General features: G+C 45.2%; 1 protein-coding gene across 1 annotated transcript in view; it reads left to right on the plus strand.

The window, feature by feature from the left end:
• Window positions 1–1652: 1652 nt before the first annotated feature.
• Window positions 1653–22609, plus strand: part of NRG3 (neuregulin 3) — a 567176-nt gene continuing 546219 nt past the window's right edge. The window contains exon 1 of the mRNA XM_034434743.2: window positions 1653–2814. Within this exon, the coding sequence (XP_034290634.1) occupies window positions 2034–2814 (781 nt within the window). The 5' untranslated portion in view covers window positions 1653–2033. The remainder of the gene's footprint in view (window positions 2815–22609) is intronic.

Here is a 22609-nt window from a genome sequence, read left to right on the forward strand (position 1 = left end):
GCGACGTCTTCTTTCTGTCACAGCCCACGATGTAGGTCTTCATCCTGCCTCCAGCCCAAGAGCGAGCCGGGCTAAAGTCTATTCAAATAGCCTTCTCCTTCTGACACCATCCCGAGCAGGGTGCACATTCCGCACGGCGCTTTGGTCCCACTTACTCCGCAGAGACGCGATTGCCAACAGGAGCGAGAGGAGGAGGAGGAGGAAAAGAGGCGGATAGTCCCGCGGGCAGCGCTTTGCCAGAAGACGGCACCAAAGTCGGGAGCGGCGGAGAAAGGGTTCCCCAGGGCTCGCCGGAGCCCCCGCCACGGGACCCCGCGCCCGAAAAGAGAAACCTCAGCTTGCTTTCTCTCCTTTTTTGGTTTTTGGCAAGCTCCTTCCTCAGCACCGACCGGCCACAATTGAATAGGCCGGCTCTGGAGAAGCCGCCAGGCTGCAGAAGGAATTCCACGCCGAAAGACCAGCTGCCGGCCCACCCACTCTCCCCACTCCCCCTCTTTCCATGCATCCCTCCCCATGCACGCGGGCGCGCCTGCCCAAGTGCGGTCCCGCGCACGGAGAGCCGCGCATTCCCGGGCGGGTGGGCGCGCGCGCTGCTTCTGCCCTGCCGACGCAGGAGTGCCGCCCGGGCTCCGGGGCTGGGAAGCGGCACCGGCCCCTCTCCGGACCTCCTCCCAGGAAGCGACTCCTGGCTTGGGGGGGGGGGGCGCAGTCCCGCAACGCTCCTCCTTGGAGCCAAGTGGGAGGGTGGGGGCGCTTCCTTTGGCCAAGCAGCAAAGTCCCCTTCCTCTCCCTCCCTCCGTCCCCCCCCCCCGCCCCTCCTTCCTTCCTTCACGCGGCAGGAATACAAAAGAGAAAGACTCCAGGCAAAGGGGCTGGGGAGGAAAATCTGGGCAGCCCGTTCCTGAAACGCTTTTGAATCCCGGGTGTGTGTGCGCGCGTGGGAAGGCGCGGGCGCGAGTCCGCCCCCTCCCCTTTCAGCGCGCCTGTGTGATTTCTTTTTGGCTGGGATTTTTTTTAACCTGGCCTCCCTCCCTCCCTCCCTCCCCGCGCCGCTGCTCAGTGCTTGGTTTGGCACGCCGGCGCCTGTGCCTGGTTTGTCAGGAGGCCAAATCCGAGTCCCTTTTGGCTTCGGGCTCGGCTTTTGAGAGGATGTCGGGGGCGGCCGGCTTTCCAGCAGCCCCGGGGCTGGCGGCCGGGCTTCCCCTGCAGGCTGCCGCCTTCGGCTGGGTCTCGCCTTTTTGCAAGCGCTGTCCGAGGACTGGCGGCAGGGCTGCCGAATAGCAAGAGCTCCGTCGCTTCGGGAAGAGGGACCGAGGAAGGCAGGAACGGCGGCAGCCAGGGAATGTGGCTACCGCGGCCGCCAACCGCCGCCGGGGACCGGAGAAGCGTCGCCCCGAAGCAGGAGCGGCTGCAAGAGAGGCGTTTTCTCCCCGGCGCCCGTCTTCTTCCTTGGGGAAACGGGCGCCGGATGGCTGCTGATTGCGGATCTTGCTTTTGAAAGAAGGGGAGAAGCTGGCTTGGTCGAGACCTCCTCGACCCGGATCTTTACCGTCTGAAAGCCGCGGCTTCTCGGGACCCGTTTGGCGAAGACCGCCCAGGATCTTAGGGGCTTTTTCATATTTTTATTATTATTATTTCTCGGGCGGGGGTGGGTGGGTGTCCGGAATCCAGGAAACCGGGAGGGGGCGGGAAATCGCAGGGAAAAGGAGGAGAGCTCGGCGGCGGCTGGCGGAAGGTGGGGAGAGCTCGCGCGTTCCAGCTGATTCAGCAGCGGTCGTGTGAATGCGCGGAGATGTAGCTGACAGGGCGGGAGGGGTGTCGCGCTCTCCGGATCGAAGGGAGAAGAGCTCTTTCGGGTACCTGCCGGCTGCGGCTGCCTCCCCCACCCCTCTGCCGTCGGATCTTCCCGCTCCTCTCCTCCCCCCCACCCCCACCCCCGTTTCTCGCTTCCCCGCCGCTCCGCATGCTGCGCCCTCCCCGCCCTCGATGCCACTGCTTCTCCCCGGGGGAGGGCTAGAAAGGCGCCGAGGAGGATGAGCGAAGGGGTCGCCTCGCCGCCGGGTGCCGCAGCCGCTGCCGAGGAGGGGGCGGCGGCGGCGGGCGGGGGCCCTGCGGCGGGCGATGGAGGGCCCGAGGCGGCGGCCCGGGAGGTGCGCTGCGGCGACTGCCTGGTGTGGAACCGGCAGCAGACGTGGCTCTGCGTGGTGCCGCTCTTCATCGGCTTCGTGGGCCTGGGGCTCAGCCTGATGCTGCTCAAGTGGATCGTGGTGGGATCCGTCCAGGAGTATCTGCCCACCGAGCTGATGGATTCCAAAGGGATCGAGCAGGACCCCTTCTTCCTCTCCAAGCAGCCCACCGCCCCGCCCAAGAGCGGGGAGCCCACCGCCTCGCCCGGCACGGACGCCGCCGCCGCCGCCGCCGCCGCCGCTTCTAGGACGCCCAACCGGATCAGTACCCGGCTCACCACCATGACCAAGGCGCCCACCCGCTTCCCGGCCACCCGGGGCCCCGTCCGGGCCGTCCCGCCGCGGTCCACCACGGCGCGCCACACGCTGGCGCCCCCGACCGTCCTGGCCAGCACCACGGCGGCTGTCGCTGTCCCTTTCAGCACCACGCTCCACGTGGCCCGCCCGCCGCCCGGCGCCCCTCGGAGCCCCCCTGTGCCGCTCTGGCCCACTGCGGCGTACACTACCTCGTCGTACAAGACTTATCTTCAGGACTCGGCTCCTTCCTGGACCTTATCCCCCTTCCAAGAGGCCAGCACCACCACCACCACCACCACCACGCCGGAGACCAGCTCCAGCCCCAAATCCCGTAAGTGAGAGGGAACTTTTGCCTAATCTTCCGGTCCTCTTTCTCCTCTTCTTCTTCTTGGGTGGCTTCTCTGTTGCTTTGGCTTGGACTGGAAGGGTCCTTCTCGGGTGGACCTGGTTGCCAGCCCTGCGTGGGAGGTGGGCGGGGGGGTTGGAGTTGGGAGGGTTGCATTTCAAAGCAAGGAGGCCGAGGGGATCTTTGGAAGTTCCTCTGGGGCTGGCCATTTCCGTGGCTGTGGTGGAGATGGAGAGGAAACCTTCATGGGGATCATCTGTTCCTTCACAGGGCGAGACCCAGACAGGGACTGTGTCCTTTTTTCTGTGTTGGTACAAGGGGATGAAACCCCAAGATTGAAGCCAGAGAAGAGCTGCCAGTGATGTGGGCAGTTCTGATCTTAGGGTTAAGCCTTGGACTGGTTTGTTAGGATGGGAGAATGTGGTGGTTTTAGACAAGGACGTCTGGCCTTAGTGCTTTGGTGACTCTCGAGAAGGATAGGGAAAAGTTAAGAGAAATGGTGAAGAAGTGCTTTTGAATCAGAGTAGTGCTGATTCAGTCTTGGACAAAAGGCATACATGTTCTTCTTAGCTTTCCCAAAAGGTTTTGTTTCCTTCCTTCCTTCCTTCCTTCCTTCCTTCCTTCCTTCCTTCCTTCCTTCCTTCCTTCCTTCCTCCCTCCCTCCCTCCCTCCCTCCCTCCCTCCCTCCCTCCCTTCCTTCCAAAAGCCTTTCCTCTTCTCCCTTGTAAGCTCTACTGTTTTAGATTCATGAGTGCTAGTTCTGCACATGCACATGCAAACATGCGCCATACACACCGTCTATATATGGAACAGTTCTGGGTGGTCCCATTTTCTCTTCTTGCTGGGATGTAAATGGAATCTTATTATACAGGAATGAAAGTAAATAGATGGAGAGGGTTTTTTTTCACCCCCTAAAGGATGAAGGATCTGGTATATTTGCATCCCTCATCAGTGCTGCAAATTTCCATTTAAACAGTTCATTCTTACTCCCTCTTTTATTTGAAAAAAAAAATTGGAACTGAAGCTTCAAAATCTTGTGAAGGTTATCCAGGACACAAAGCAGCTCCTGGATGCCACTATTTCAATGAGAGTTGGGGAAAGGAGGGGGGATGGTGAAATTCCATATTTATCCCCCATATTTCTCACCATCTCACCATCCTTTCCTTAGTGGGATACGTTAGTGAGAAACTGGGTTTCTCCATCGCCACCGTGGTTCTTCTCACTTTCCAAAAGGTAAATCCAATGGAACACTCTCATCCAAGGTTATTTCCTCGCCACACAGTCCTTTCTCTTTTGTGGGGTGAGCTGCTGGGTTCGTTTATTTCAGCTGACAGGCTTTTCTTTCTCTCCTCCACAGTTTAAAGCTGGTTCTTCATAACCTGGGATGGAAAGCCATCCTCACAAGATGCTGTGGTGTGAGAAAAGAGGTAAAAGCAGTAACTGGGTTGGAGAGTATGTTTCCTCCAGAGGATTCAGCCAGAGAAGGAGCGGGCAGGCAGTGTGTTAGTGGTCACTGAGTGGGTGTCCAGAGAATGTATCCCTATTCTGTTTCAGAGAAGATGCTCCAGGCTCTCTTTGAGAGGGGCTCCTTTTATCTGACTGAGGAAGGGGAGGGGGAAGAGGGAGCAGCTGGAGATGCTGTTTCTTTAGAGGATGAAACCCTGGCTAGTATTTGCTAACTCTTTCCCTCCTCTGGCCCACCTCACCTTCTCCCTTTCCCGTGTGCAAAGCCCTTTCAGTGGAGAAACCTCCCCAGTGCCCTAATTTTTATGACACTTTGAGCCACAGGACAGCAGGTGGGACAATGTTCAAAGAATAGACTGGGTGTGCGAATCACTGCCCGTTCAGGTTCTCCTTAAAGACAAATAAACATCTCTATGACTGGCAGACCCCTGGGGGTTTTGTAACCTCGGCCGGCCAGGGAGTCCTGCTCGAAATATGAATGTCAGTTGCCAGGAACCCATTGCACCCCTCCTGTTTCCTACAGAAGGATGCACGCCAAGATCATCATCATACCTAGGTGATGAAGGACTCTTCATATCTGCAAGTAACTCTTTGTTCCAGCTTTGCGAATGCCACTCTCTCAATTGTAGATTGGATCTCAAGATTTCCTCCCCTTCTCTGCTTCCCCACCCCACCCCTACCACAGCTTTAGCAAGGAAGGAAATACAAAGAACTGCAAACTCATCAGAAAATGGCCTTTAAACATAGAACAGTTTCTGCATTATCATTAACAGGAGATTAAATAGAATATGAGATTCAATGAGAGAGGGGGGAGGGAAGGAGGGAGAGGGAGGGAGAAAGAGAAAGAAAGAAAGGGAGACAGAGAGAGGGAGGGAGGGAGGAAGGAAGGAAGGAAGGAAAGGAAGAAAGAAAGAAAGAAAGAAAGAAAGAAAGAAAGAAAGAAAGAAAGAAAGAAAGAAAGAAAGAAATATTTAGGGCACATGGATTTTCTTCCCTTTCTCTTCCAAAGGTGATTGTTTACTACTACTACTACTACTACTACTACTACTACTACTACTACTATTATTATTATTATTATTATTATTATTATTATTATTATTATTAGTCAAACAGTCAGCCAGATGTTTAGATTGGATTTGGCATTTTTATCCACATCCCGAGTCCTTCCCAAGGGCCTGTGATAGGCAGATGCGGGTATTTGATGTTGTCACAGGTATTGTTGCAGGATGTCAGCTGTTCCAGGTAAAGCTGCCTTTTGTAGTTGACAGGTGGGGGATTTGGTCAAATGCCGATGATGTTCAAGGGATGCTCCAGCAACCTTGGGGTTGCAGTACTCAAGGCTCCTGTGACTAATGGGACTGTCTTTGTTTTCTTTTGCCACTGTCATTCTATTTCTAGTTGCAGGTCTTTATATTCTGCGATTTTCTCCAGTTCTTTTTCTTCTCTTCTGCTGTCTCCAGGTACTGCAGTGTCCACTATCCAGACTTTTTCTGTTGTTCATATCAAAAATAGTTAGGCCTTGGGGTATTAGGTGACAGGTGCCTGTCTCTTTGAATTCTAAGGTCCCAAAGTTCTTCTTTATTTTCCATTATTTGTCTATTTTGGGGGGGGGGGCACCAGTTCTTGCTTGCAGGCAAATGGCCCTTTTTGTAGAGAGTCCAATGGAGCCTTGTTGCTACTTTGTCATGTCATTGTTTGTAATCAATCTGTGCAATCTTCTGGCACCAGCCAACTTATATTATTAAGGATAATATTTTTTAATTGTGCTATCAGGTAATAGTTTTCTCAGATTAGCAGGCTAACTAATGGTTCAGTGATTCCTTTGTAGACAGTTGCCTTAACAGAATGCATCTTTCATTCCACATTTTGACACATTTAAAGGACTTTTGTATTCAAGGATAGGCACAAGGAAAGAGAGAAGGAAGTGTGTTTTCTGAGAGAGATTCAGTTGCTTATTAAAAGAAAGATGTACTATCCTGCTTTGATCCACAGACTTGTAGAAAACTCAGGTGATGTAGTGATCAGGATATATATCTAACTTACCAACACTCTAATGGATCAAGAGTCTCTAAGACAAGTTATGGACCTTCAAAGCGGTGTTTAACTGAGAAAGGCTGGTTTCTATCCCACGTAACCTTGTGAAGTGTTTTGAAGGAGGAAGATGGTTCTTTATTGAGTTTCCTCGTTGCTTTTTCTCTGACTACTTTGGACAGTGAATAACTCCATCCACTCGTAGTCCTTAGAGAAAGTTCAGGCTTATCTTCTTATGTTCTTCTACAGCAGAATCTCTCAGTCTAGGTCAGATAATTTCATGGTGCAAGGACGCACTGTCCGTTTGAAACTTTTGAAGGATACCATTGGCCTTTTGAATAACGCAGAAGGAAATGTCCAATGTTCAAGGGGGTCTAAATAGGGAAACACTGAATTTGATTTACTGTAATTTAAATGCAGTCAAAATTGCATTCTATCCATATGGTGAATGTGGCTATTCTCCCTGTGTTAACAATGTTTTCCTTTTGTCATTTTTTGGAGAAATTCTGGTGATGGTTTAATGGTTCTCTGCATGATGTGGAAATTTTTGGCAACAACAGTTTTATGGGACTAGACAGTGATCAATGGAATAGTTCAGCAGCTCCCAAAGGTTTCTGCCTGTTTATAAAGATCCAGAAGGGAAGCATCCCTATGGATTCTTATCTTTGGGGAACATTATTTGCATAAAACACCAATTAGGTGTTTGCTGCTCCATTTTTCTGGAATAAAACTCCCCTGTTCATTCCCAATAGTCTTGAGCTTCCAAAAAGCAAGAAAGGGTTGGCTTTTTCAGTGAGTCTTTGGGATTTGAGGCGTTTGATTTTGATTCCTTCTGCAGTAGGAATATATTTCGACAGTTTGGTTTCAGTATTTTGTGCCTTGCTTTGACCTTATTTCTGTGTGAGATCTGCAGCCTGCTCTGTGTGATTGCAGGGGCAAATAGGCCTGGATAAAAAACAAACAAACAAACAAACATAAACAAACAAACAAACAAACAAACAAACAACCGATGCATGCATAGTAAGGCTGAAGGGGATCCAAGGCCAACTGTTCATCAAAGCCAAATCTGTTGGCTTCATCAGGTCAGCATCATGGGCGGGTGTGGCAAAAGGCAGCCAACTCCTTCCCACTGGACCTAATCTTGCAGCCTCACACAGAAAACCACATTCAGCTTTTACCATTGCAGTGCAAATCTAGCCGGCCTAATGACCTTGAATGGAAATGAAAAGCAGGATGTTTGCTGTAAGTGCTTTCCAGGCACAACCATCCTTTTGAGCAGTGCCAATTTTGGTGTTTTAAATCCAGTTTACGGCTTAGAGGAGACCTGGGACAGGGTTAGGGTTAAGGTTAGGTCAGGGGACCAGAGGTGGGTTTCAGCAGGTTCTGACCAGTTCTGGAGAACCAGTAGCGGAAATTTTGAGTAGTTCTGAGAACCGGTAGTAAAAATTCTGACTGGCCCCGCCCCCATCTATTCTCTGCCTCCCAAGTCCCAGCTGATCAGGAGGAAATGGAGATTTTACAGCATCCTTCCCCTGCCACGCCCATCAAGCCATGCCCACCAAACCATGCCATGCCCACCAAGCCACACCCACAGAACCAGTAGTAAAAAAGTTTGAAACCCACCACTGCAGGGGACAGTAGTAGGAATCCACACGCCTTTGTATCAGCAGAGAAACTCAAATGATGGGATTTGAAACATGGATGCAAAAAGAGGATATTCAGGCCTTTGTCTTGATTCTACAGCAATTTTCAAAAACTACGTCCTGAAGGAAGCATCATTCAGTTCCATAGATTAATTGCCAGGTCATTTCATTGTTGATTAAGAATTGATCATTGGATTTTAATTAGAAACATCTCTTGTGTTCCATGCTGCTGCCACTGAATACATATTGCAATACATATTTCTGCATCTTCTCATCTGATTTTCCAAATATTTTTCTGCATTATTTAGACGAGAGAAGCTATAATTTGCTCTTCTTTCCCCTGAACATTATTACAGATGGTATAAAATATTACTTAAACTGATAGCGATTCTGGAAGTCCCTCAGAGTTGGGTGCCATATAAAGTTACTACATTATTATGAAGCAAGCACAAATAAAATAGTTTATTTACTTGGGAAATTAACTGCTGGAGATACATTTTCCGTCAATATGTTTGGTGCTCTGTTGATTTTGTTGGTACACAAAGCTGAAATATTATCTTTATATTAGTTCTCTTGCAAGAATTCATCAACAGGGTGAGAATGGTTACACTTGCAAAATGTATGGCTTACAGGAGAAGCAGCCCTGCTGAATCATATAATGCAGAAGTGCCAAAATAGAGAAATTAAATTTAATGTTTGTTTAGGAAATATAAAGAACATTTTGAGATTTGCTGTCATTTTATGCAAAAATAGAAAGTTGACCTTTGCTAGTGCACCCCAACAACAAAATGATAACAATATACACACAGTCTATTAGATGGTTTTGACTGGATTTGGTACTTCTGATTATTGGAACTTTCCTAAGGATTAGGATGTTAAAGATACTGTCATAAAATCAATGTTTTTTTTTCAAATAATACAAGTACAACCGATGAGCTGAACTTCTGTCCATTCCTAATGCACCCAGAGGCTTCTTCAGATCTTTGACATGGCACCAAACAACTATCATCATAATGCATATGTGTGTACAAGAACCCATATTACACAAAAGTGGATCTTAGTGGGGTTTTGAAATTGCTGGTTGGGTAGTCCAAAGGAAGTTTACTTCTCAACCCTCATTCAAGGAATAATAAAAATAATGATAAAAATGATTTAGTGATGTATAAGGTATAATGGCGCACTTAAGAAAGCATTGAAATGAAACTGAGCTAAGTCCAGCCGGGACTATCCAGGGATGAAAATCTGCTTGCTTTTTATCCAAGTTTATTTGCTTCCCTGCTAAATGACTTGAGAGCCTCTAAGATTTGAACCCCTGGCCATCTTTGTTTCTCCATCCTTTAGGTGTGAATTTTCACAATGGCTTGCATCTCAGAGTGATGCACCAAAGTATGAAGGAATCTCAAAAGAAATTGCTGAGCTTTGAAAAGCATAGCAGAATAGTCGAAATACAAATATTATATCTCAATGGTATTGTTGTTGCTTTCTTGGAATGACAAGTCCAAAGCATAGGTTTGAAATATTTTGTGTTTTAGGCACTTTCTTTAGTGCGAGAGGTATTTTAAAATAGTTATTTGTATTCCACCTTTGTTATTTTTATAAATAACCCAAGGCAGCAAATGTATCTAACACACCTTCCTCCTCCTATTTTCCATCAACCCTATGTGGTGGGTTAGGCTGAGAGAGCGAGTGACTGGTTTCGTGGTTAAGATGGAACTAGAACTCACGATCTCCTGGTGATTCACCCAGTCGCTCAGCCACCTTTCATGGATAAGGTGGAACTAGAACTCACTGTATCCTAGTGAGTGGCCCAAAGTCATCCAGCCAGCTTTTGTGCCTAAGGTGGGACTAGAACTCATTGTCTCCTGGTGATTGGCCCAAAGTCACCCAGTTGACTTTCATGGCTAAGATGAGATGAACGCAGGGTCTCCTGTTTTCTAACTCTGATGCCTCAACCATTAGACCAAACTGGCTCTCTGTAACACTGGACTGAAATAAATAACAAACTGAAATTCTTGGTGATTTAGTCAAACTCTCTTCACCGTTGCTGAAAAATGCCAACTAATTTGTTGGTGCCCTCCTTTAATAATATCTTGAAAGACTTCTTCAATCTTGACCACACCAGAGATTGAAATCAGTGGAAAGCAAATAATTATAATCAATATTAGAATTCTGCACATAAATTATTTTGGACAATAATTTATTGATTTTACAACATCTTAAAAGGACATTTCCCTCTACTATTCCCAATGCTTCTATATAGCTAGGCTGAATAACAGAAATGAGTAGCTCTACTTAGTATGCCTAAAAATAATAACAGAATCATAACTGTTAAGATTTTGCTGTGCTCTACTTGCTTCATAAATATGCTGAGTCATCTTGAAAAAGCAGCCCTGTATTTAAATTTCTTTAATATTTGCTTTAAGAATTCTAGTATCAACAATCAAAAGCATTTTGAAACGTATCGCTAGTGAAAGCTTATTAATTTGCTAATTTGTGTAATATAATATAATATTTAATGGTTTCCCGATGGGGTGGATCTATTTCATTTTTGAATAAAATCAGATTTGATCTACTGTATATGGATAATTTTATTTTTAATCACTTGAAATGGTTGGTTAATAATTTAGTATTGAGTTGATAGGCCACATTAAGTAGTGAGATAGACTAGAATAGCTCAGTTCCTGAACATTTTTATTTACCCAGTTTAAGGATTAGATTTAGATTTTTTCTTAGACAGTTTCCAAATCCTGGAGAAGTGTCTTGAACAAAAATAAAAAAAATCTTTAAAAATATTAAGACTTCTTTAAATTCTTTGCAAAACTCACCTGATGTTCTAGCAAGGCTTGGGGATTTTCCACTTTTAATGGTTTCCAGGATTTCCAAAACGGCAGAAAATTTCCACTTCCTCTGGAGATGGTTGTGGGAACATTAATCTATTAAAGATGTATTATTATTCGCTGGTATTGGATCATATGTATGTTTTAAGCCTTCGTCCAAGAATATTGTTGCCTCCTTGTAGAATTAAGCAGTTTGGGCTGGTATGAACAGGAGACCTGGATACAATTTCTGATATTCTCTGATGCAATAAAGGTGTCCGGTGTTTGGCATTTTCTGAGCTTGCTTCTTTCCCTCTTTTGCTAGCCCAGCAACAAAAGAATCTGCAGGAAAACAACCAAACAAGAAAGACAATATTGTGGTCTTCACGTGCTTAAGTTCGGCATCCAGCAAGATCTCTCCTTTCCAAGTTAGCAAAGGTTCCAGATGTTTAAAGTTGTGTTTTGTTGATTTTTTCCCCAGCTCTCTTTAAACATTTTAAATTGTCTACTGAGAGAGAAAGAGAGATCCATGCTTCAACTTTTGTTTATGTTCAGACTGGATCTAGAATTTTTATCCACCTATCGAGTCCTTCCTAAGGACCTGGGATAGACAGATGTTGCTTGAGGCTTTTATCATCGCGTGATGGAAGCTCTCCCACATAAAACTGCCTCTTGCAATTGACTGATGGGGATTTTGTCAATGCCAATGGTGTTCAAGTGGTGCTCCAGATGTTTTGGGATTGCACCCAAGGCGCCTATTACTATTGGTTCCATCTTTGCTTTCTGTTGCTACAGTTTTTCAACTCCTATCTGCAGTTCTTTATATTTTGGGATTTTCTCCAGTTCTTTCTCTTCTGTTCTTCAGGTGCTGACCATGTCCACTATCCAGATGTTTTTGTTCTTTTTATCGACCTGTGTTAAATATGGGGTGTTATTATTATTGCTATTTGGGTAGCCAAGACATTGTCTCTCTCAGTCATAAAACAAAACAGAGTATGCTTGCAGAGCAGAGGTGATACAACATCTGTACTGGCTCCCAAAAATGTCCATATAAGTTTTCTTTATAGACAGAATGCTTCTGTAGCCTTCTAGAGTCCTTTTTCAATTCTCAGTGCACTTTGAGATTTCTTGCCATTTTCCACCCAAGCATTAACTCAGATCTAATCCTGATTGGCCATTTGAGATCAGCTAAAATCCATCAAACCATACATGTAGTGTTGGCCAGGAAAATTACAAGGAAGTGTACATGAAATCATCAGGAGTTGAGGTTCAGCTCAAAGGAAACATTATCATTTTATATGAAGATGCATCAGTGGTTTAAGGCACAATTGTGAATAATTCAAAAGAGACTAATGAGAACTGGGTTATCATCAGGACACTGTGAAAGAAGAAGAGGAGGGAATGGAATATCCTGGAAAGGGGTTTGGCTGATTATCGAACCCAACCCTTTGAACAAGATGTGCCACGTCATAATTATTTGATGGTTGCTCATTTCAACCATGTGACACTGGGTGCCTAAACACTACCAATTCTGTGTTATCATTTCCAATGGGAGGCTTAAGCTTCCCTGCTTTATTTTATTTATTTATTTATTTATTTATTAAATTTATATACCGCCCTATTCCTAAGGGACTCAGGGCGGTGAACAGCGAACGATAAAAATACATGTAATACAAATGTTAATAATAAAAAACCAATTAAAATATACTAAACATTCTGGTCCTAGATAATTCAAGACATCCCAGTTTAAAATAAAATCAAAAAGCAATATAAAGGAAAGTTAGGCTTTGACCATCATCATTGCATTTAAGGGCTAGGTGATGATTCCTTCTGAAGGGGAAATCACCCTTTACAGAATGACAGAATAACAGAGTTGGACAGGACCTTGGAGGTCTTCCAGTCCACTCCCCTTTGAAGTGACTAACCAAATCAGTTCAGCAGCTTGGATTTAGTCAAGTACTTCTGGGTTGATTTGAATATTGGATGGACAGTTCCTTCCATGTTTTTCAGATCCAAATCACACAGCAAATTCAAAAGCCATTTTGGCCGCCCATAAAATACATCAGGTCTTGGAGTAGAGTTTGGAATCCAGAGAGATGGACGTTATTAGATTTCTGCTAAGCCCTTTCTAATAGGAATGCTTACGAAACAAAATCATCTGGACTTTTAAAAAAAATATTTATTGCTTGTAGGACATTGTATCAGAATCTTGGGGCACAGAAGAGTCCTCCAGCAAAGTTTATATCTGATATAATTAAGGTCAAGTGAATCCAAGTCACTCCTCTGAATGATTGGCCCTGTGTCTTTCTATAACTATCATACTTCCTCCTACATTATAGCTGGGTCTGTTAGATACTTCATCACAATTTCTTACATTACATCAAAAATGTTTTTTGACTCATATTGTTGGAAGAAATATCCATCTGGTTCAGTTCCAAGCGGGGAGAAAAATGCTGGAAACAACATGGAGGCTGACTGGAAAGCAAGGTTTATGGATGAAGCAGAATCAGATGTGATTCTGGGCAGCTGACAAAATGGAATTGAGAGTGGGTAGGTTTTTATACCTTCTTTGGGCTTTGTATTTGAGTTTCCTGTTCCTGTGCAAGAACATGTCCTTTCTATCTTTCTATTCTATTGGCTGTTGTCAAATTCCTATGGGGGTCATGTAAGGGTTATGTAGGGGTCATAGCTGGCTCTATAGGCAAAAGAGGAAATGCAAATCCTAGGTGTTTCTCTGAGCTAATCTGGTCAACCTTTTGTTTGTTGCTTATCTGGAGTCTCTGCGTGGCCCAGTCTTTTTGAATGGATTACACAAATGTCCAACCTTAGCAACTATAAGGCCTATGGACTTCAACTCCCAGAAATCCTCAGCCAAAATAAGTGGCTGGAGAATTCTGGGAGTTGAAGTCCACAAGTCTTAAAGTTGCCAAGGTTGGACACATCTGCTATAGACATTGAATACATGAATAAATATGCAAACATGCAACCACAAATTTGCAATCTTCAAATCAAAACCCACCTTTTATTTTTAATTAAAATTTGGGCTTCTACTAAAAGCATCCTGCTGTTCCAGTGCCGGACACAAATCTTTTCAAATGCTGTAAGCATTGTCATTTCTTTGTATTCTGACAACATACAAGTGAACATAAAGTATTTGTCCTTCTGACATCTCGGTAGTGTGATTGTGTGTTTTTATATATGCACAACAGTTTGGGAGTCCCCTTCCTTTGCTAGCAACTCCAGAAGTCTGGCTCATTAGTAGCTGAGATTTGATTGCTGGCTATTACCAGTTAGAGGGGCTGTAACACTGCAGAATTGCAAACCATCAAATTAGCTAGATTGGATCCTCCTTAGGACTCATAAAGGAAAGTGCCTGAACAAAGGCAGACCGGTTTTCTTGCAGTCTGCTGTGGTCTCTTTATGGGCACAGCAAAGATTATTTCTCATTATTTCATTTGGAGGTGATTTAAACACATGCAGGGTGGCTGTTTTCTACGATACAATCAGGGGTCTTAATGAAATCAATTTGGAATGATTTATCTTGGCTTGGCTTGTAACATTTCCGAATGACCTTGCATTCGGCAGCTTCAGTATTTTCCTTCTCTTCGCACAGTCAAACCACACAGGGTGTATTATTCCTTTCCTTAAAATGCAAGTACTTCCTACACTATTCCACCGCCTTTAATCTAGAATCCCTTTGCTGCACTGGGCCAGCCCAGTTTGCAGAAAAAGAACGGCTGGAGAAAATGACCCAATTTTATTTCTGGATCCCCTGTTTGGTGGCTGCAAGCACCATCGCATTTGCATTTTAGCTGTGTAAGACGCGGCAAGTACAAGAAGACTTGCGTGTGTTGGGTCAAATCTTTGCCATGTTTCATTGTATTTACAGGATGCAATTATGTTCCGTCTTCACAAACACGTGGCTTGGTGTCAGCTAGGTTAATGTGAAGGCTGTAGTTTCAAGATTTCCTTCAGGGCGTTTTAAGGACCGAATCATCCCTGCAGACTGGATGCTTGGAACAAAGCACTGCACCAACTGGACAGCGTCAGTTTGGCTACCTTCAGTCTCAATAAATTATTCAATCTCATTCTCGGGTGGCATTCTTCTGGTTACTAAAACAATGTGAGCATCTTTTTTTTGTTTGTTTTTCAGTCACATACTGTGTTTGGAAGTTGATGCACACCGTACGTAGAAGTTATTTATATTTGGCTTCTAACTTGAATGTAAGTTAAAGTAAGAAGGTGGACATACTTGAAAACTACTTTAGCAGTTCCTTCCTCATCGAATTGGTTGGTGTACAGCAACGATGGTTAATCCTTTTGGTGCCAAGTGCCCAAAGCACGTGCACATGCACATGAATGCATGCGCGCGTGCCTGAATCCCCAAAATGCAATGGCAGTGCTCCCTCACACATGCGCCCTGCCCCATGCATGCACCCTGCCCCCCCTGCACATGCGCCCCCCTGCACCCCGTTTTGGCTTCCATGTTGGTGCAGGAGGCTTTTCAGGCCCAAAATGGGGCGGACGAGCACAGCACGAGGGCCCCCACGCCCCATTTTGGGCCTGAAAAGCCTCCTGCATCACTCCACGCATCCACCCTGCCCCCCACGCATGTGTCCCGCACATGTGCCCCCCCCACATGCTCTGCAGAGACACGAAGACCAGCTGACTAGGGGAGCCGGGCTAGGGCGATGGCTGGCATACCCGGTACCCCAGCCCTGGCGTACCGGGCTGGCGATGGCTGGCAGGGCTCTGCGTGCCACCTGTGGCACGTGTGCCATAGGTTCGCCATCATGGGTGTACAGTATACATGGGCGTGGGAATTGCCATTTGTACAACAGGAAATTATTCCAACCGTTGGTCATTGAATCCTTCCAGGAATAGCAACGGCCAATGGATTTCCTAAATGTAACATAACGCGTGTGTGTATATAGGGTCATTTACTTTGATATGTTCCCTCTCCTATTTTTTTTTTTTTCAAGGTAGGAAGGGAGAATTAATGCCCTTTCCAGATCAGTGAGTGGTTTTGTTAGAAAGAAATGAGATTTTTGTTTGAATCTTGCTGAGAGAAAACTGCACTGAATTGGTATGATCATTTTTCCCTTCATTTAATAATATTGAAAGTGAAGGTGCTAGCTTCAGTGGTCAAGAAAGTGGATTATCCATATAAAATTTCCGTGCAGAAAGGATAGGTCGAAGGTGGCTGAAAATTACTGCATTTAGAAGGCATTTTCCTGGTGGTCTAATTGGAACATTTGGGTTCCCCCCCTCCGCTTTTCTTTTTTGTCCCATAGTTAACCAAGGCTTAATGCAGCCAGAAGGGTTTCTGCCCACATTTGCTTTATTGGCATAGTTGCATTTACACTATCCATTCCTTAGCAACATTTCTGGCATGATTGATGGACGAGAGCTCTGCCTGCTTCCCATTATCTGTGAGCAAACTGCCACTTCTGCTTTGTGATAAGACAACCACGGGGAGCCATACAGGATAGGCAGTCCTCGACTTATGACCACAGTGGAAGGCAACATTTCTATGGCCAAGCTAAAGTTTTCCTCCAGTGTGTGTGTGGGGGAGAGAGAGAGAGGAAATTATTGGCATTAGAGCCAATCGTTTTCATAATAGCAAGAGGGCTTCCCTGATGGGTGACTGATCTTTAGTTTCTGTAAGGAGAGAAATCTGGACTTTTTCCAGAACAGAAAGGCTGTTTGGTGGTGAGAATCCTGGCAAGATGAGGAGAAAAGTAGAAATGCTACTGGGTTTTTATGTTGGTCCTGGTTCCAATAGAAAATGTGAATTTGCATCAGGCTATCAATGCTATTTTTCCTTGCAACATTCCTCCCACCCCCTAAACAAAATATTGAAATTTTCTTTTGTTTAATGCTACTCTGTACCAATTTTGGTCACCATACTACAAAAAAGATGTTGAGACTTTGGAAAACGTTCAAAGAAGAGCAACTAAGATGATCAAAGGCCTGGAGACTCAAACATATGAAGAACGGTTGCAGGATTTGGGTTTGGCTAGTATAAAGAAAAGAAGAATTAGGGGTGACACGATAGCAGTGTTCCAGTATTTGAGGGGCTGCCACAAATAGGAGGGAGTCAAATTATTCTCCAAACCACCAGAAGGCGGTACAAGAAACCATGGATGGAAACTAATCAAGGAGAGAAGGAACCTGGAGAAACTTCCTAAGAGTGAGGACAATCAACCAGTGGAATAGAAGTTGCCTTCAGAAGTTGTGGGTGCTCCATCAATGGAGGTTTTAAAGAAGTGACTGGACAGCTATTTGTCTGAAACGGTATAGGGTCTGCTGCTTGAGCAGTGGGTTGGACTGGAAGACCTCCAAGGTCCCTTCCAACTCTGTTATTCTGTTATTCAACATAGATCTTCAAATAGGGATTCTCAAGAATTGTAGGGCTTCAAAATTTCCCTCTCTGATCTGGCTTCCAAAATCCTGTAACTCCTTAAGGCATGGTTCAGACTCTTTCCCCTTGTTGACAAATGCACATCTTTTGTCTTAGTTTCCTTTTTTTTTTCCAATAAAGAATCCTGTTTCCAGAACTGTATCATTTCAGCTAGTCATTCTCAGTATTCCATATCTTATGCTTTATCAACCACGGGTATCCCAGCCTGAGAAAACCAATCTGTCTTAATCTGTTTTAAGTAAAATTTTAAAGATTTGATTTGAAATTGTCTGAAATTTATTCTGCGTCTTACCTAAATTGCTGTTAACTCTTGTTGGTGAGTTTCTGAACTTTGGCCTTATTGGAACATGAAAGATGAAATGCAACAGATGTCCCATTCTGATCAGCATGATGTGTTTATGCTAATGTGAGCAATAATTTTGGCAGGCCGGTTGCACAAATCCATCCTGTGTCAGTTTTCCTGATGCATTTAAGCAGAGGGGGAAGCGGCGTTGCAAAAGCTTTGGAAAACAGGGTTCTTAAAAAAAAAAATCAACATTGTAGGAAAAAGAAGAATTCTGTGCAATAGCCAGCCTCCATGGGGTGCGTCCCCTACACAATTCAAAAGCAGCTGCAGATTTATCACAGATAAATCACAGATATCACAGATCTGTGTTTTTTCTCCTTAATGACAATTGTATAAAATGATACAGTGAGATTACATCTTGATAATTAAAATTATATTACATTGGGATTACTATGCGGGAGATTATTTTTCAAGCAAATCTTTAAATCTCATTTCCTGTTGTGTTCCAACTTGCTGAAATATGTACAGTTTTAAAAGGCAGGTTGAGGTTTAGATGTGATAACTTGCTGAAGCTGTTTTTTTACAATTCCAGATTTATTCTTGACCTCTAAATTTTTGCTTATTGCAGAAAGTTGCGTTGGCGAACCTCATTGGTCAGTCCTAAATTAATATAGTAGTACTGAAAAGGGGAAAGACAACTTTGAGCTTCCTCTTCCTCAACAATTGTTCTATGGTGGTAAAAAATTGGGGTTGTTTGAATTTATTTTGAACTAGCTGCACCCGGCCACGCGTTGCTGTGGCCCAGTCTGGTGCTTCCGCTGGGCTAAAAGAACGAGGCTGAAGTTCCAAACTCTCCACGAACATTTGGTGGGCGTGGCCAACTCAAAGTCACTCACTTTCATCAGTCACATGACAGCCCCCGAGCCACGCCTACCCAGCTGCTGTCTCTCTCTCCCCTCCCTCTGTATCTATGTGTCTCTCTCTCCCCCTCTCTCTGTATCTCTATGTCTCTCTTTTCCCCCCTCTCTCTGTATCTCTCTCTGTCTCTCTCTCTCTTCCCCCTCTGTATCTCTCTATGTCTCTCTCTCCCCCTCTCTCTGTATCTCTCTCTGTCTCTCCCTCTCCCCCTCTGTATCTCTCTCTGTCTCTCCCTCTCCCCCTCTGTATCTCTCTATGTCTCTTTCTCTCTCCCCTCCTCTGTATCTCTCTATGTGTCTCTCTCCCCCTCTCTCTGTATCTCTATGTCTCTCTCCCCCCTCTCTCTGTATCTCTCTCTGTCTCTCTCTCTCTCCCACCCTCTCTCTCTGTATCTCTGTATGTGTGTGTCTCTCTCTCCCCCCTGTCTCTCTGTATTTCTCTATGTCTCTCTCTCCCTCTCTCTCTGTTTATCTCTGTCTCTGGCCCAGCCTCTTCTGCATCCCCTGCCATCGCCCTTACCTTTTCAGGCCAGGCCTTCGCAGCTCTCCACACTACAGCAGAAACTCGGGGGCCCCCTCCATCCTCCCTACACAGATGTTCTCTGGGGGCTCGACAGGGAGATTCATAGCAGGAAGGGAAGGGAGGGAGGGAGGGGATGTGGCGGGGGTTCGAGGCTGGTTTGGGGCTTCCTGCCCAAAGGAAGAAAGCGGCAAAGCCAGGAGCCACGCACACCCCACTGGACCCCTGCTGTGCAGTTCTCTTCCCCCACCTGCCAAGGGCAGGGGAATGATTAAATCCCCCGCTCTTCCAGGCAAAACGAAGGAGGGCCGGCCATCCTCCCTCCTGGCCATTTCCGCCCCCCAAAGCCTCTCCGGAGCCCCTTTTCTGCCAGAGGCCGAAATTTTCGTGTAGGCTCTGTGAACTGCCAGAGTGCCCACCTGAGAATCAAAGGCGGCGCTGGTCAAAGGCGACCCTGAGGCTCCAGTTGCCTCCATCTCCCGCTCACCGATTGGATTTGCATAGCGCTGGTTAGCGGCTGGTCTTTCTGACCTTGGCGCCCGTGGTAGCGCTGGGCCAGGCATGATTCAGGCCAGCCGAGGAACAGAGGGTTCCCACTCGGCGGACCCAGGCAACCTCGTTGCCAGGTATTCTTTGGAGGAAGCCCTGAGAGCGGCTGGCGAGGGGGATGGGCAGCAGCGGCGGGTGAGGCTAGTTTGTGGAGTGGCCGGGGGAGGGGGAGGTCAGAGCCAGGCTCGGGCAGGCCCTGCCCAGCCCTAGAAGCTCTGGCTGTGAGGGCTTCCCAGTGGGGAGCCAGCTGCCTACCTGCCGAGGCTGGTGGCAGGATATGGCCCTTGGGCGTCTCTGCCTTCCAAATGCGCAGGTTCTTGGAAGCAATATGGAGAGTCTAAATATAAGGAGCAAAAATCTGTTGAGCGTAATCAGGGCTGGGAGGCTGCCATGTTGGTTTTACGTCCAATAGATGGCGCTGTTTTTCAATGTTTGTCAATGTCTTTCAATGTTTTCCAATGTTTTTCATGTTTTTACCTGTCACAGGTGTGACATGTATATAATATAGGTATAGAAAAACATGCCCGTAGTCGAATGCAACGTTGTGTCAAAATTTGAAAGCAATCGGTGAAGAACTTTCGGAGATGTGCGGTTATATACAAACGGACATTTACATTTTTATTTATATAGATTGGATTTTGACCTCTGGACGTCTTCATTGTTCCTGCAGTAAGAAGCTGATTCTGTAAATGTGCTGAATAACTGATTAAAATCAAGAAAGAGAATGAGAAGGCAAAGAATGTTTTAAATTTGTAGGGCAACGTATAAATGGACTTTTAGAAGAAAGAATAGCTTATTTATTTGATGTAGATACCGCCTGATTCCAGAAGGACTCTGAGCCATTCAGAATATCACATGTAAAAGTGAAATGCAGTATAAATAAGAACAATGGATGTGAAGAACAAAGTTTTAAATAATGGCTGATACAGCTGGCACACCATCTGCAGTCATACCCATCCTCCACAGCTGAGGGCCTGGGTGAAGAATTGAGTCTTGAAGTTCCTCTAGCCTAGGAGTGATTACAGTAGCCAAGATTTCAGAGCGTTTTTCTTTTTCTTTTTTCTTTTTAAGCATTCTTTTGAAGATTAAGGCTTTGTGGTATACTTTGTTGTCCCAAGAAATAAATATAAAATGTCTTTCTTGGTTTTTAAGCATTGCTTCGTGCAGATTTTTTAAGGAACCAGATAATGCACATCATGAGCAAGCAATCTTGCACAATATGTTTAAAAGTTTGCATATCAGTGGCACAATCACAACAAAAGGAATCTTTCCATCCCCACCGATGCAGGGCAGAGGCACTTCTTCCAATACCACATCTCATTCCATTCAGTTTCATCCAGACACAGCGAGGCAGGTTAAGTGCAGGTGGTTTGAGGGATGTCTAATGGCCAGGCACTCTGAGGGTTAAACTGGGTAGATGATGTTAAGATGAATAGCAATTTTCCATGGTGGCCTATGAGATTTCTTGGCCTGTTGCAACAGTGTGGTTGAACACACACACACATAGAGAACATCAGAAGTGTGAAAAGTATATATATATATATATATATATATATATATATATATATATATATATATATATGTAGGTCTTTGGTTATTCGGGTCTTATCCCACGTAAATTTTACGTGGGAGAAGACCCGAATAACCAAAGACCTACATACAAACACCCACAAAAACCTGAGAAAACATATATATATATGTATATGTATATGTATATGTATATGTATATGTATATGTATATGTATATGTATATGTATATGTATATGTATATGTGTATGTATGTATGTATGTATGTATGTATGTATGTATGTAGGTCTTTGGTTATTCGGGTCTTCTCCCACGTAAAATTGGAAGTGTCTTGGCGACGTTTCGACGAAGTCTCATTCGTCATCTTCAGGCTGGTGTTCTCGGCTTCGTGCTTCCAGGAGCAAGACACTTCCAATTTTACATGGGAGAAGACCCGAATAACCAAAGACCTACATACAAACACCCACGAAAACCTGAGAAAACATATATATATATAATTTATATTTCGCTGAAAGGCAAAAGGGAAGCAGCATGCTTATTGGGGTAGACCAGGTGCTTCGAAAAGTTGTGTGTGTGTGTGTGTGTGTATGAAATCTAAAATTTGTTACTACCGGTTCTGTGAGCGTGGCTTGGTGGTTGCGGGTAATGTGACTGGGTGGGGATGGCCAATTTTTTTTTTACTTTTAAAATCATTTTTTTACATGTAAAACCATGTAAAAATGCTTTCAAAAGGCTCTGACGATCCCAGCTGAGTTGCCTAATCGTCAGAGGGTTTTTAAAAAACCCTCTGCTGATCAGGCAACTCAGCTGGGATGGTCAGAGCTTGGATCGTCAGAGGCATTTAAAAGAAAAAAAGCCTCTGATTTTTTTTTTTAATTTGATTTATATGCCGCCCTTCTCCGGAGACTCAGGGCAGCTTACAATGCGTTAAGCAATAGCCTTCATACTTTTGTATATTTATACAAAGTCAGCTTATTGCCCCCACAAACTGGGTCCTCAATTTACCTACCTTAGAAAGGATGGACGGCTGAGTCAACCTTGAGCTTGGCGAGCCTTGATGATCACGCGGCTCAGCTGGGCATGGGGGGAGGGGGCAGGGATTTTTGCTACCGGTTCTCCGAACTGCCCGCCACCATCGCTACCTACTCGACCGAGCCGGTCCGAACTGAGAGCATTTCACCCCTGATACAGATACAAATACAGATACAGATACAGATGTCAGTTTTGGAAGATAATTTTCTTTTTTGCTTCTAAACTGCCACATATTTTAGCTGGGGAAGTTGGGGGGGGGGGTTGTTGGACTCTTAGCTGGGTGTGGAAAACCTGGAAGCTTTCAGATTCGGGTTTTCCCAGATGTGCCAACATGACATCTCTAATAAATTGGAAGTCTGAGGAACTTCAGGCCTCAGAACGTTATTTTGTTGGGGGTGTTCCTTGGAACCCTGACAACAGATACATACATACCTACATACATACATATATAAATATTTGCATAGTGTCTTGTACAATCTGTTTACTTAATACATTGTTTATTTCTTTTGAAGTACTTTCAACTCAATCTTAATTCCTAGCAACTGCCTGGATAAATCCTTAGCGTTTTCTC

This window comes from Pantherophis guttatus, chromosome 6 (assembly GCF_059756535.1).
Source record: "Pantherophis guttatus breed Tessera chromosome 6, ASM5975653v1, whole genome shotgun sequence".
Lineage (NCBI taxonomy): Eukaryota > Metazoa > Chordata > Lepidosauria > Squamata > Colubridae > Pantherophis > Pantherophis guttatus.